The sequence below is a fragment of the Musa acuminata genome, chromosome BXJ1-11 (assembly GCF_036884655.1).
Source record: "Musa acuminata AAA Group cultivar baxijiao chromosome BXJ1-11, Cavendish_Baxijiao_AAA, whole genome shotgun sequence".
In the NCBI taxonomy this organism is placed as follows: Eukaryota; Viridiplantae; Streptophyta; class Magnoliopsida; order Zingiberales; family Musaceae; genus Musa; species Musa acuminata.
Window position 1 is genome coordinate 25,371,577 of NC_088337.1, and position 13,424 is coordinate 25,385,000.

The window sequence follows — 13,424 nt, forward strand, 5'->3', positions numbered from 1 at the left end:
ACCGCGACCTCCAGAACCAAATCGAGGAGCTGATCCGAAGAGGCCACCTCGGTCGCTATCTCAAGGAACCCCGGGAAGCAACCCCATGTCCCAAAGGGCCCATCGAACGACAGATTGACGTCATCTCTGGAGGACCAGCGGCCGGCGGCAATAGCTTGACGGCAAGAAAGGCCTATGCTCGGAGCATGGTCGAGAAACGCCCCCAATCCGAGCTCGAGCCCGAAATCACTTTCGGAGCCGAAGAAGTTGAGCGCTCCCATCACGACGATGCGTTGGTGATTTCCATTCGGGTAGCCAATGCTTGGATCAAAAGAGTAATGGTTGACACCGGGAGCTCGACCGACGTGCTATACCTCGACGCCTTCAAAAAGCTTGGCCTAACCACGGAGGACCTCACTCCCATGAACTCGACGCTCACCGGATTCATCAGGGACTCCATCTCCTCGCTCGGCACCACCACACTCCCCGTCACCATCGGGGAAGAACCAAGGACCAAGACGAACATGACTACCTTCATGGTAGTCGACCTACCTTCGGCCTACAACGTCATCCTTGGCCGCTCGACGCTCAATAAACTAAAAGCGGTAGTCTCTACCTACCATCGGGCCATCAAATTTCCAACTTCGGTAGGGATCGGGGAATCACGAAGCGATCCAGGAGAATCAAGGCGATGCTACCTTACGGCAGTCGCTCTCCCGAGGAGGTCACGCCCCCAAGACCAGGATCCCCGAGAAGAAGCCATGACACCGGAACGCCTTGAACCCCTGGAGCAACTCACCGAGGTGCCTTTGAAAAAGAACCGACCCGATCTGACCGTTAAAATCGGGACGGCTCAACCCGAAGAAAATCAGCTCCAGCTAATCGATTTCCTACGAAAAAATATAGACGTATTCGCATGGTCCTCCAAGGAAATGCCGGGGATTGACCAGGAAGTGGCCCAACACCAGTTCAACATCGACCCCGGGGCTAGGCCAGTAAAGCAAAGGCCAAGGAAGTTCGCTCCCGACCGACAGAAGGCGATTTCCGATGAGGTTGCCCGCCTCAAAGAGGCAGGGTTTATCATTGAGGTAAAGTACCCTCGATGGCTGTCAAATGTAGTCCTCGTTAAAAAACTCAATGGGAGCTGGCAGATGTGCGTTGACTATACCGATCTTAACCGAGCATGCCCCAAAGACTGCTACCCACTTCCAAGGATAGACCAGCTAATCGACGCCACAGTAGGCTATGTACTCCTTACATTTATGGACGCGTTTTCGGGTTACAACCAAATCCGAATGGCATCAAAAGATCAAGAGAACACCGCCTTCATCACCGACAGAGGAGTATACTACTACAAAGTAATGCCCTTCGGCCTGAAAAATGCTGGGGCAACTTACCAAAGAATGGTTGACAACCTATTTAAACACCAGCTCGGGAGGAACATGGAAGTATATGTAGACGACATGATCGTAAAAAGCAAAACCGTAAGCGCACACCTGGCGGAGACCTTCCAAACACTTAGACGATTCAACATGCGCTTGAATCCCGCGAAGTGCATCGTCGGGGTTAATTTGGGAAGATTCCTCAGTTTCATCATCCACCAGAGGGGGATAGACACCAACCCAGAGAAAGTTCAAGCCATAACCGAGATGCATCTGCCCCGCTCGAACAAGGAGGTACAGCGCCTTACCGGAAAGCTTGCCGCACTCAGCAAATTCGTGTCACGATCAGGCGATAAGTGCCTCCCCTTCTTCCGAGCCCTGTGACAAGCCGACAACTTCACATGGACCCCAGAATGTGAAGAAGCCTTCAAAAGATTGAAGGCATGCCTCGTCCGCTTGCCCCGTCTCGCCTCCCCAGAGCCCGGAGAAACCCTTGGTCATTACTTGGCAACCTCACCACAAGCGGTCAGCTCAGTATTAGTGCGGGAAACGTCACCCACACAACAACCTATTTATTATGTCAGCCACGTCCTCGACGGGCCCGAAGTGTAGTATTCCCCAATCGAAAAGCTGACCCTCGCACTAATGAAGACGACCCGAAAGTTGCGACCCTACTTCCAAGCTCACACGATCAAAGTCATCACCGACCAGTCGCTACGACAAATCCTATCCAATTTCGACGCATCAGGTCGAATGCTGCGATGGTCGGTTGAGCTCGGCGAATTCGACATTCGATACTCTCCTAGAACCGCTATCAAAGCTCAGGTACTGGCCAATTTCATCTCCGAGCTAACCCCTCAAGATCATAGAGTCGAATAGGAAAACAACAGTCGCACATGGACCCTGCATGTGGACGGCTCGTCCACCGTCAAGACCGCCGGGATCGGACTTATCCTCAAGGGCCCAACCGAAGAAACCTACGAAAGATCGCTCCGGCTACAATTCCAAGCCACCAACAACGAGGCCAAGTACGAAGCGCTACTCCACGGCCTACGCCTCGCCTTGGAGATGCAGGTGGTCGACCCCGAAGTGTTCAGCGATTCCCAACTGGTAACAGGACATGTCAACGGGAACTACGAAGCCCGAGGCTCGACCATGGCGTTATACCTGGTAGAAGCACGACGGCTCGCCTGTCTCTTCAATCATCTCTCAGTCACTCGAATACCTCGAGCTTAGAACACACAGGCCGATGCTCTGGCTAAGTCGGCGTCCACCCGTAGCCTGGAAGCTACCCCGACAACCGAGTCCATAATGGCGCCAACAGTACCGTCCCACGATGTCGTTGAAACTCAAGTCTCACCAAACTGGATGGAAGAAATCCTCCGCTTCATGAAAGACAGGACGAAGCCCGACGACCCGGTAGTCGCGAGACGACTGAGGCACACCCAAGCCTGGTATTGCATAGTTGGTGGAAAACTATATCGTAGAGGGTTTTCTCAACCTCTCCTATGCTGCCTCACGCCGCCAGAAGCCGAAACAGTCCTCGCCGAACTCCACGAGGGGATTTGTGGGGAGCACATCGGCGGACGACCCTTAGCCTTCAAGACTCTCAGACAAGGTTACTACTGGCCGACCATGCGTCAGGACGCCGCATCATACGTACAACAATGCCAACAGTGTCAGAGACACGCCCGACTACAATACCAGCCAACGGTCCCTCTCACCCCGATAGAGGCGGCCTGGCCTTTCGCCCAGTGGGGACTTGACCTCCTCGGACCTTTTCCTCCAGCTTTGGGACAACGACGCTTCGTCATAGTGGGGGTCAACTACTTCACAAAATGGGTCGAAGCCGAACCTTTGGCCTCCATCACCAAGAAATAAGTTTGAAGCTTCACGTGGAAAAGCATTATCACTCGGTTCGGGATCCCGAGAGCTATCATCACCGACAATGGAGCTCAATTCAACAATGCCAAGTTTAGGGCCTATTGCCAATTGTATGGGATACAGTTGAAGTTCAGCTCGGTGGCACACCCCTAAACTAACAACCAGACCGAAGTGATGAATCAGGCGATCCTGGAGGGCCTCAAGAAGAGGATCACGGGCGCGCACGGAACCTAGGCGGACGAGCTCCCTAGTGTCCTATGGGCGATGCAAACTCCAAAAGCTGCCTCAGGAGAGTCTCCATTTATTCTCGTGTTCGGAACCGAAGCAGTCCTTCCACCCGAGATGGTGTTCCCAACCTTGCGCACCTCCGATTACAAACAAACGAATTCCGAGGAAGGCCTACGAGCAAACCTAGATCTCCTCGAAGAAAGACGAGCTGAGGCGCACCTATGTACCTTGACATACAAGAAGGCTATAGCTCGGATATACAACCGCAAGGTTCGCCCGCGACCGATCAAGGTCAGGGACCTTGTCCTTCGAAAGGCAGAAGTAAGTGACCCGACCCGAGCAAGGGAGAAACTCGCGCCCAACTGGGAAGGCCCTTATCGGGTCTACGATGTGGTCCGAGAAGGGACCTACCGACTTGAAACTATGGAAGGGAGTCCTCTGCCAAGGACATGGAATGCAGCAAATCTAAAAAAGTTCTACCCGTAGAAGAAGTAAGTCGAGACGCTTAGAAGATGTGTCGGTAAAAAGCATGCGCGTCCACTATCAAAAAAGACTTGGAATTCCAAAACAAGAATTTCGCTATTAAATAAGCAAGCACATATGGCGGTCGGGCAACACAATTCCAAAAGTCGACCCGACCGAAACCAAGAAAAAGAAAATACAAGTCCTCAGCTTGGAAGAGGAGTTTCGGGCCTGTCGTCAAAGGGGACGCTCGCCGGCATATCGATAGGCTGATCCGTCGGATGATCGACAAAAGGGTCCGACTCTAGTTCCAATTCCGGATGCCCCGCCCGAACATGAGCACATGCCACCCTGTATCCGAACTCGTAGGTCACCCGTCCTTACCTCACCAGGCCACGCTCGAACCCAACGTCGCCCCGGTAAGATCCCGTCGGCCTCGAAGATCCCGCCAAAAAATGCCTCATCACCTGATATCTCGCGCTAAAAGGCCACTCGCAACAGGAGACTTCCCGCCTGAACCAGCGTCGCCCCGGTAAGCACGCCACGTGGCATATGGCTCCACGCATAGCACAGTCTCCCGCCATAATCAACACTGCCCCAACAAGTGCCCCATGCGGTGCGACGGTCCGAGTCGCTCCAGATCGATTCCCGACTTGCGAGTCGCTCCAGATCGATTCTTGACTCGTGATTCGCCGGCCCAGCTCTTCAATTGAGTCGCTCCAGATCGATTCCCGACTTGCGACTCACTTGCGCCAAGCCCGAGCCCAAGATCAGTTACTCGGCTAACGGTGCCAGTCTCTAACTCAAATCACACTGCTCGGTCCTCTAACCGACAGCCTACTAATGTCGCCCTGCCAGGGCGCCACCCAGAACCGCTTCATGACGAGCCAAGCCAACTTCCCCTCGCGAGCAGTCCACATCAACAGCGTGCCGACCCAAGCACGCCTCTCGCCCTCTCGAAGACCCCACGACACGCCTCGATGGGGAGGGAGAAGTGATAAGGTATATTATGCGTCCACGCCACGTCACGAAGGGATGCCACGTAGTGCTGCAGCCAGGTAAGCAAGAGGGGCACCCCCACGCGTCAAGCTAGGAACCGTATCAAGGCATGGCTCGACACATCCCGTCCCGAAAAGCTCGGGACGACACCGCATGGCACCATTCCGTGCATCCTGGAGTGGCGACCGCACGAAGGTACCGCCTCACCTCCCGAGGATCGGCCGCTATGCCCGCGTACGACCGACCCTCACACAGTAGCATAAAAGCACCTGGCCGGGATCCGACCAGGGGAGAAAAAAGGAGAGAAAAACAAAAAACTCCAACCCGCCACTGACTTGATCGTCGGATGGACCAAAGTCGGGAAACACCCGACGACGGTCTTTTTTACAGGAAAGCTATCATCGCAGGCTAGAAGGCGCTGATCAAATCCCTGTTGCCGACGCTGAAAGTGGTGTTCGATCGGTCTCGAAACCCGGCTCAACCGATTAGAGACTCCCGACATTGCCCAGTGGACCAGGCCGTGCTGACTCTATCAACCACGGCACATTGATCCATCAACACTGCCTATGAACCAAATAAATAACAAGTTTGTAACCTTGTACAATTTAGCTACCTTCAGCCTCTCGAGGTGGCTAAGATTCTAATAATGCAACATAACAACGATGAAGATGCTCATACAACGAGTATGATATGGAGATACCCCATGCGATCCAGAGCTAAAGATAACAGCGAACACCATGCAAGACAATACGAAGTGTTGTTTCCAAGATAAAATAACAAGGAACAGTATGAATTCAGCACGAAATTGCAAATTAGGCGTTATGTATGTATGTTAAATGCAAACATGATCGATGAAAGAGTAGGAAACAACGGGAAGACATACACGTGCAATTGAGATGATAAGGCATGTCAGTATCCATGAAAAGACAGCAAACAACCAAATCTATCGATCGATGTCCGCTAAGCTTCCTTCTCCCGTTCCCGCATCGGTCGCTCCGTCCCACCCTCGCCGCCGAGCCAAGAACGAGAGAGAGAGAGAGAGAAAGAGAAGAGGAGGAGGAGGATGGATGGATAGAAGTCCTACCTAGAAACCGAGGGATCAGATGGCTAGGGATCTCGAACGCGACGGTGGTCATGGAGGAGGTGTAGAACAACAAGTGCCGGAGGTGCGGGAAGGGAGGGAAGAGTACCTGGAGACGCTGGAGAACTCGTAGAGCTTCCCCGCAGGAGAGAAGACGAGGAGGCCGACCTCGGCGTCGCACAGCACGGCGAGCTCGTAAGCCTTCTTGAAGAGCCCGCTCCGCCGCTTGGAGAAGCGCACCTGGCGGCTCGTCCGGTCCTCGATACGTCTCAGCTCCACCTTCCCCCGCCGCGGCGCCATTCCCCCCTCGCCCCCTCCGCCGTGGCGCAAACCCTATCTGCGGGAGGCCAGCGAGTTCAGGAAGTCGCTCGCGTCGCCGATGACAGAAACGACAAAAAGAATGGTGGAGTGCGGTGAATCACCGCACCTCACCCAACTCTTGGTGGGCCCTGCGGTTGGCGCCACACGTAAGGGGAGGAGGACGCCGCGTATCTGGTTTTTTGCGACGTCTCCCTCGTTGGCATCGTAGGTGGGGCCCTATACGTTGATGTCAGCGTTTTTGGAGTGCGACGTTGGTCCGTCCGTTTACTAACGGGTTCTCCATGCGCACGGGGTCAAACCCGAGCTCCCAAAACGGTATCGATGCACGTTTCTTCATCATGGCAAGCACAAATTTTAGCAAATTTTGCGCGGAAGGTCGAATGTGTCGACGGCTTTAGCCAATTGGATCATCTAGTGATCTGGTCATGCTAATGAAGCACGATAACCCGTTGATGATTCAAATAATAGCTTTACTTCCATTTTTCTGGTATCATTATTCCTCACTTGCATCCATCCGACAGTTCCATGATTCCCAATTACTTTTATTAAAAATCTTTACCAATTTGATCGTAGTATATTATTATTATTATTATTATTATTATTATTATTATTATTATTATTATTATTATTATTATTATTATTATTTACAAAGAGTAAATAGCAAAAACAGGATTCCAATATCTTATGATGAATTATAATTAAGCTAATTTATAATTTTTAAATTTAAGAAAAATTTTGAGACTTTATTGTATAAATGACGATAAAATTCTAGATCTAAGATTTGCTGTCTTTGTGAAAATTTAAAAAAAATATTTTGATGGATGGTGATAAACATTAATAACATATTACAGTTTATAAATAATGCTTTGAGCAGTATTAAATCCATGTGCTTTGATATTATTATTATTATTATTATTATTATATTATTATTATATTATTATTATTATATTATTATTATTTATAAATGATAAAGCGTGAAAACAGGATTTGAACGTCAAAATCTTACAAGTAAACCGGTTACTATCTTCTTGATAATGTTATTTAAGTGAATCGAATCGCGTATGGAAATGGGGTCATCAAGTTGGTATGGGTCCCGCTACGTCAAGTTTGGGAAGGGGTACATCGCCGTGGACCGCAGTTTCGCGTGCCAAAAAATCTTATTGGTGTGGGTCCCACCATCTCAAATTTGCGAAAGATTACATCACGCTGACAGGTAAAAGCCAAGGACTTCCAAGTTGAATGAGATTATACGAGCTTATCCTTCCCACCGTTAAAACGGTCTGAACCACGACTTTGTAGTTTTGTACTGGATCCTACCCGATCCTCTTTAACTTTATGACACCGACGCGGGTCGAATATTAAAAGAATATCCGAAGTGGGATCGGCCCCCTCCGTCTTCGCAACTTCATGGTACACGATCACCTACCATTGTCGTGATTGGACAACATGAGTGAGATCCGCAGTGCCGAAGAAGGTAAGTTTCCTTCCCTGAAAACCTTCATTTATTTATCGACAGTATTCTTTCCACTCATTTATTTCTTGATCCGTCGTGTATTTTCCTATGCGCATGTGGGTCCCGCGTGAAGCTCCTCTCGATGGCTTGAAGGTATGACACCACGTAACGATCTACGGGTAAGAGGTTTCGCTCTTCATCGTCTGCCGCAGAATGCAAATAAAAGTAACCCTCTTCTTTCCCTCACCTTTCTTTTTATCTTCCTTTTAATTCTTTTCCTTGCATCCTCCTCCCCTTTGCCTCACCGCCATTGCTTCCTCCTCCCCGATCGCCACCGCCGCGGCGTGGCCAATGTCCTCCACCAATGGACGAATCTTCCGTCGAGAATTGCTCCCCGGCTGATCAGCCGCCGCCCGCCTCCGACAGCGCCGACCGGGCTGACCTCGTCCCATACAGGTAACGACTCCTCCGCGTCCTCGAACGATCCCCGATGTTCCAAGCTTGATCTCTTTGCTCTCTTCCGATCTTGGACCTTTGATCGCGTTCTTCGTCCGTTTAGGTGGGTTTCGATTGGTTTCTTGATTGGGTCCCTGGCCAGTTGGTGGAGGGACGCGCAGGACCCGGAGGCGGCGAATACGCCGACGGGGGTGCCCTATGCCGCGTCCCAGATCTCGACTTCTTGCGGCATGAAGTTCTGCATCTTGTGTTTAATCTCCGGCGAGATGATGATTTGGGGAAGAATGACGAGGAGGGTTCTCGGAGCCGGTGTTATGCATTGACTGGTTTGGATTTGTGGTGGCATGCGCTCAAAAGGTAAGTGCATTGTGGATTCTTGATAATTGGTTCCATTTTATAAGGACTGTTTGACTTTGTTCAGTTTGGGTATTTTTGCTTATGTTAGTCTAGAATGTATCTTTGTCATTTTGATTAATAATACGTGGTTTCTAGTCATCTAAACTCTGATGCATTGCTTGTGTAGCTCATGGTTGATTGTAGTTGAAGATTAGTCCTGGTGTTGCTTGGACAGTAATCATTTTTAGATTCTGGGTCACTTGATCTGAAGAGTGCAACATGAATGTGATAGAGAAATTGGAAGAATATAAAAATTGGAGCAAACACCATGGTTGCTATCCTGTTTATGGTACCTTGGTTTTTGAAGCATTTCCCTGCTCCATTTTGCCCATTTGTAGTTGAATGACCCACTGCTTGTCTTATGGAATTCATGTCCTCACAGTATTAGTTCATTACATAAATTGATTATAGATATGCTGACTTTAGGATTATTAGAGAAAGTTGATTACAGATCTAAATGGTGGGTAAGGATTATTGCAACAGATTGCTAGGGCAAACACGATGTGTAATACATATTGACTGTATCAATTACTTAACATGCTTAGTTTCATTCTTATCTTAATGCCACAGATGCTAAATGAGAAGGTTATTCCATGTTTCAGTTTTGAACCATCAAACAGTTACAAATTTGCATGACTGTGTACATTGGCCCTCCTAGATCCTGCTTTTGTGGAAGCCTCATGCATTGAGACATCCAATAGATGAACCCCATTTATTTAGATATCAAAGTGTTACTTGTCATGGATTGCCTTCTCAATATTAGAACCTATATTGAATGCCAGTACAGCTAGGACACCAGCTGGTATCAAAGCAGGAAAAAAAAAAAACAAAAAAGGGAAAAGTATGTTGCAGTTGAAGAATTGGAGGGGCTCTCATTAAAAAATTGTTAAATAACATTTAGGAGAGTTCTGGAGTGAGAGAGACTGGTAGTCTGTTAGGTCAGGTCAGTGGAGGCTGTGGGAGGAAGGGGAAGAGCAGAGAGAGGGTTTCTAATGTTAGAATAGTTAAGAGAATGATTTAGATTGAGGTTACGACTGTGCTGGCGGCTGAAACTCAGTTGATCCATCTAAAATCATTAAGAATAGGTAGTCAGTTTAGTACAAACCTAAACCAGGCGTTCTGTGTTATGGTCCTAATTTGGACTGGTATGACATTTGTAGACCATGGTAATGCAAACCATGTCAACTGTAGCAAATAAGGCAAACCAGGCATTCTGAGTCCAACAATGCTCTATCGTCAAATTATTTTTTTATAGGATAAATGACAAATATTATATATGCAATACTTCTCAGTTTCTCTTTCTGAAAAATTATGCAATAGTGACCATGAGTAAGAAACGGATTTAGGAATATTTCATACTCAAATGTCTCTAGTGCTATCATCTGCATGTTTTGTAACAAAACTACTCAAGGTGTATTATTTTTTATTAAACAGCATCGTGTTCTTGTTTTGATGTAAGGAAAAAAGATAAAAAAACTTTGATGAAAGTTTTCTGTTTTAATGATCATTCTAAACTTTAATTATATTTTTCTACTTTTGTAAGATATGCATCTTGTTTTGTTCGGGCAGGTGCCTAGTGCCTCAGGCAACAAGAGTATAGTGCTTAGCATTATTTTGACAACAGTGCATCGGACCAGGTCTTCCATGACTAAATAGATAAAGAATTATGTCCAAATAACCAAACTGGAAATTTCTTTTGCTTATACAAAACACTTTTTTTTACCACTGAAATTGATTAACTATATTTTTTTACATAGGAGGGTCTTTCTGTTCCCAATTGATGCATAATTTTTTTAGTATGAAATTTGTTTAAATTTCTCATGCCATACTAAATCAGTAAATTGTCTGTCTTTTAGGATAATGCTGTTGATAATTACAAAAAGGTGAGCAAGATTTTTTGTGTCAACTCAGAACCAGTATGATGCCTATATTAGATATATATTTTTGTGATTTCAACAAGTGGTGGAACATGTAACACATTGATAGTTTTCACTTTGTCTTTGTTGAGTTAGGTTTGCATTTGGGACCTTTCTGGACAAACAAATCTGATATTAATGAATGAGTGGAATAGGTTTCCTCAAAATTGTCATCAAATGGCAGATCAAGAGGTAACATTTCCATTATATTTGTGTTTTTATTCCTATAATATGAAATTTGGGATCAAACATGGTTGATCATAATGTATTTATACTTATTATTATGGTTTACTACAAATGAAATTTCTCTTCATCAAAATAGGTTCCTACAAATGAAGTAGCTGTGTTGTTACAAGTTTTCTTGTTTAACTTGCTCTAATATGAAGAGTGGTTGTGGTATGTGGCTTCTCATGTGTTGTGGACCATGAATCAAAAAGTAGTCATTCCATGAAAAGGATATCCATGTGCATTAGCACCTGTGAGATTTTAGTATTCATTTTGAAGAGTTTTGGTACCTCTTTTAGCCTCAATAGAGAACAAAAAAGTTTAATATGTTATGAACATATTAAAAGCAGACTGATAGATGCCTAAGTAATGATGAAGAGTCATATTTTAGGTGTACTGGAAGTATTTTTATAAGCACAGTTCACTATGATCTTGTGAAGGCTATGGAAATACTGAATAGATATGATATGCCGCTTCCACAAGATGACTTGCTGTGCGACTGCCTTATCACACACTAGCTTGAGCATCTAAAAATGAAAATTCACAACATTTTTTGTGAATTGCTGCCCAAAATATATGAATGAATTTAAGGTTGCTTTTCCAATTAAGTTTTGTTGTGCATAAATTATGCTGCTATATGGCTTTCTTTCAGATGGTTAAACAAAACTAGAAAAGTTATTATTGGTTGTGCTGTGATGATGTCTCAAGTACTCCCTTGATTTATATGGGGATATTGGTGCGAGATAATTTTACTAAAAATAATAAAAAGGGGATTTGTTTCTCTTGATTTAGATGGGGATATTGGTCTACGCTGATCTGAAAGATCCATGTAACTATCCCCCGGTAGGTTGGACACTCTGGCTTGTTGATGATGATAATTCCTTCTAATGTTCTTCATGTGTTTTATTTGCTGCAACACAAGATCTAAGAATCACTATGTACTGTTGCAAACTGTCTCTTCTTTGTTTCCTTCATAAATTAGTTCCATAATTGTACCAGAGCTAAAACATTAGATAAAATAAAGAATCAGATGAGTCTTACATAATCATACAAATTATTTAAGGAAAATGTTGCAAACCTGGGACGTTGTTGTGCTTTTGTGACATCTTTGTTCTCTATCCTGTGCAGGGTCTTCTAGAAGTTCAGGTCTATACATTATCAGAAAATATGAATTGCAAAAGTGAAGTTAAAAAACATGACCCAGCATCTGACCGATCTAAAATGAATGGATTCTCTTTTGGTGGCTCACCTGTGTGCAATGGCAGCTTACGAAATGTGGACTCAAGTCTTCAAAATGGAAACCTCAAGGGAGGTGGCAAGGTTCCAGTATGATACTTGCTTTGCTCTTGTGGCAAGGTTTTGGTTTTGGATGTCACTGGAATTATAATGCGATTCAGTTTTATCAGATTTAAACGGGGAACTTGTTTTGGCATTTGGAGATATATTAAGGAGTTTATGGGCACCTGAAAGAACGCCAGTTTTTCCATGGGTTTTCAAGGCAAAGCTTGCTCATTTTTCCCCTCAGTTCAATGGCTTCAACCAACATGACTTACAGGTTAGTCGATTGTTGGTCTCTTCCAATTTGTTTTCTGAATCTGCTGAAGTAAAAGTTTGTATTATAGATTGAAAATTAAAGTTAAATTGTTATATCAAAGCAATACACTTATGCAGACAGTTCTGTTTGTTGTTTCATACGAGCTTCTTGCTTTTCTGTTAGATGGACTTCATGAGGGTCTGAATCATGTCAAACATAAGCCATATGTAGAAGCTAAGGATGCGTCTAGTCGTCCTGATGAAGAAGTTGCTGATGAATACCGGGGAAATCATTTAGCTCGAAATGACTCTATTATAGTTGATATTTGCCAAGTGAGTTATGTAGTGTTGTGTAGTCTGACAGTTAACTTTAACTATCCATCACTGTCAATACACCAAAAGTCAAATGGATATGCTGTAGTAGTGATGCTTTTGTTCTGTTTACTTCTAAGCTGTTTATGGCGTGTCCTATCCTTTAATATTTTTGGTCCCACTTTTTGTCACGATCCGAGCCTGATGAGCTAACTAGCCTGACATCCTCGTCAAGGCCCAACATAACCCAGATCAGACCCTAGCATAGTGCATGTGAGGCGTAGCCCAGTGGTGGCTCCATGTCGTGACGATTCCTCTGACTCCGTCTACGGGTAGCCCCCCTTTCCTACTCGAGCCCCCTCATCATGCCCACATGCTAGGTCAGTTCTGATACCAAATGTCATGACCCGGGCCTGATGGGCTAACTGGCCTATCAACTTCGTTTGGTCTAAACCACTGATCAAAATTCTTAAGCTGAAGTTGATAATAGTACACTCATCAGACCCTTATAAGTCAATTTTAATCTTACCCACTTTCGATGTGGGACTAATCAGGGGTATTACACTTTCATTCTGCTATTTCAAAGAAATGCTAGAAGTTATTTTCAGCAACTTTTTAAAGTATTTTTTTTTATTTTTTGGTCTTACAAGTCCTTAATATACTTTTACTGATTTAGCATCATTTACTAGGATTCCTTGACAAATACAAGTTATTTTCTTTGTAAATTTCATAACAGTGAATGCACACCCAATGTTTCTATCACCTAGTAGTGTTTTCACAAGAAACACATGCCTTTT

At 45.6% G+C, this 13,424-nt stretch overlaps 1 protein-coding gene and 1 pseudogene across 1 annotated transcript in view; one reads left to right on the forward strand and one right to left on the reverse strand.

The window, feature by feature from the left end:
- The window catches only part of LOC135597358 (MADS-box transcription factor 51-like), a 38,099-nt gene extending 31,636 nt beyond the window's left edge, over nucleotides 1-6,463 (reverse strand). The window contains exon 1 of the mRNA XM_065090202.1: nucleotides 6,125-6,463. Coding sequence (XP_064946274.1) covers nucleotides 6,125-6,315 — 191 coding nt within the window. The 5' untranslated portion in view covers nucleotides 6,316-6,463. The remainder of the gene's footprint in view (nucleotides 1-6,124) is intronic.
- A 1,508-nt stretch (nucleotides 6,464-7,971) lies between these two features.
- LOC135597360 (ubiquitin carboxyl-terminal hydrolase 8-like) overlaps nucleotides 7,972-13,424 on the forward strand; it is a 6,766-nt pseudogene continuing 1,313 nt past the window's right edge.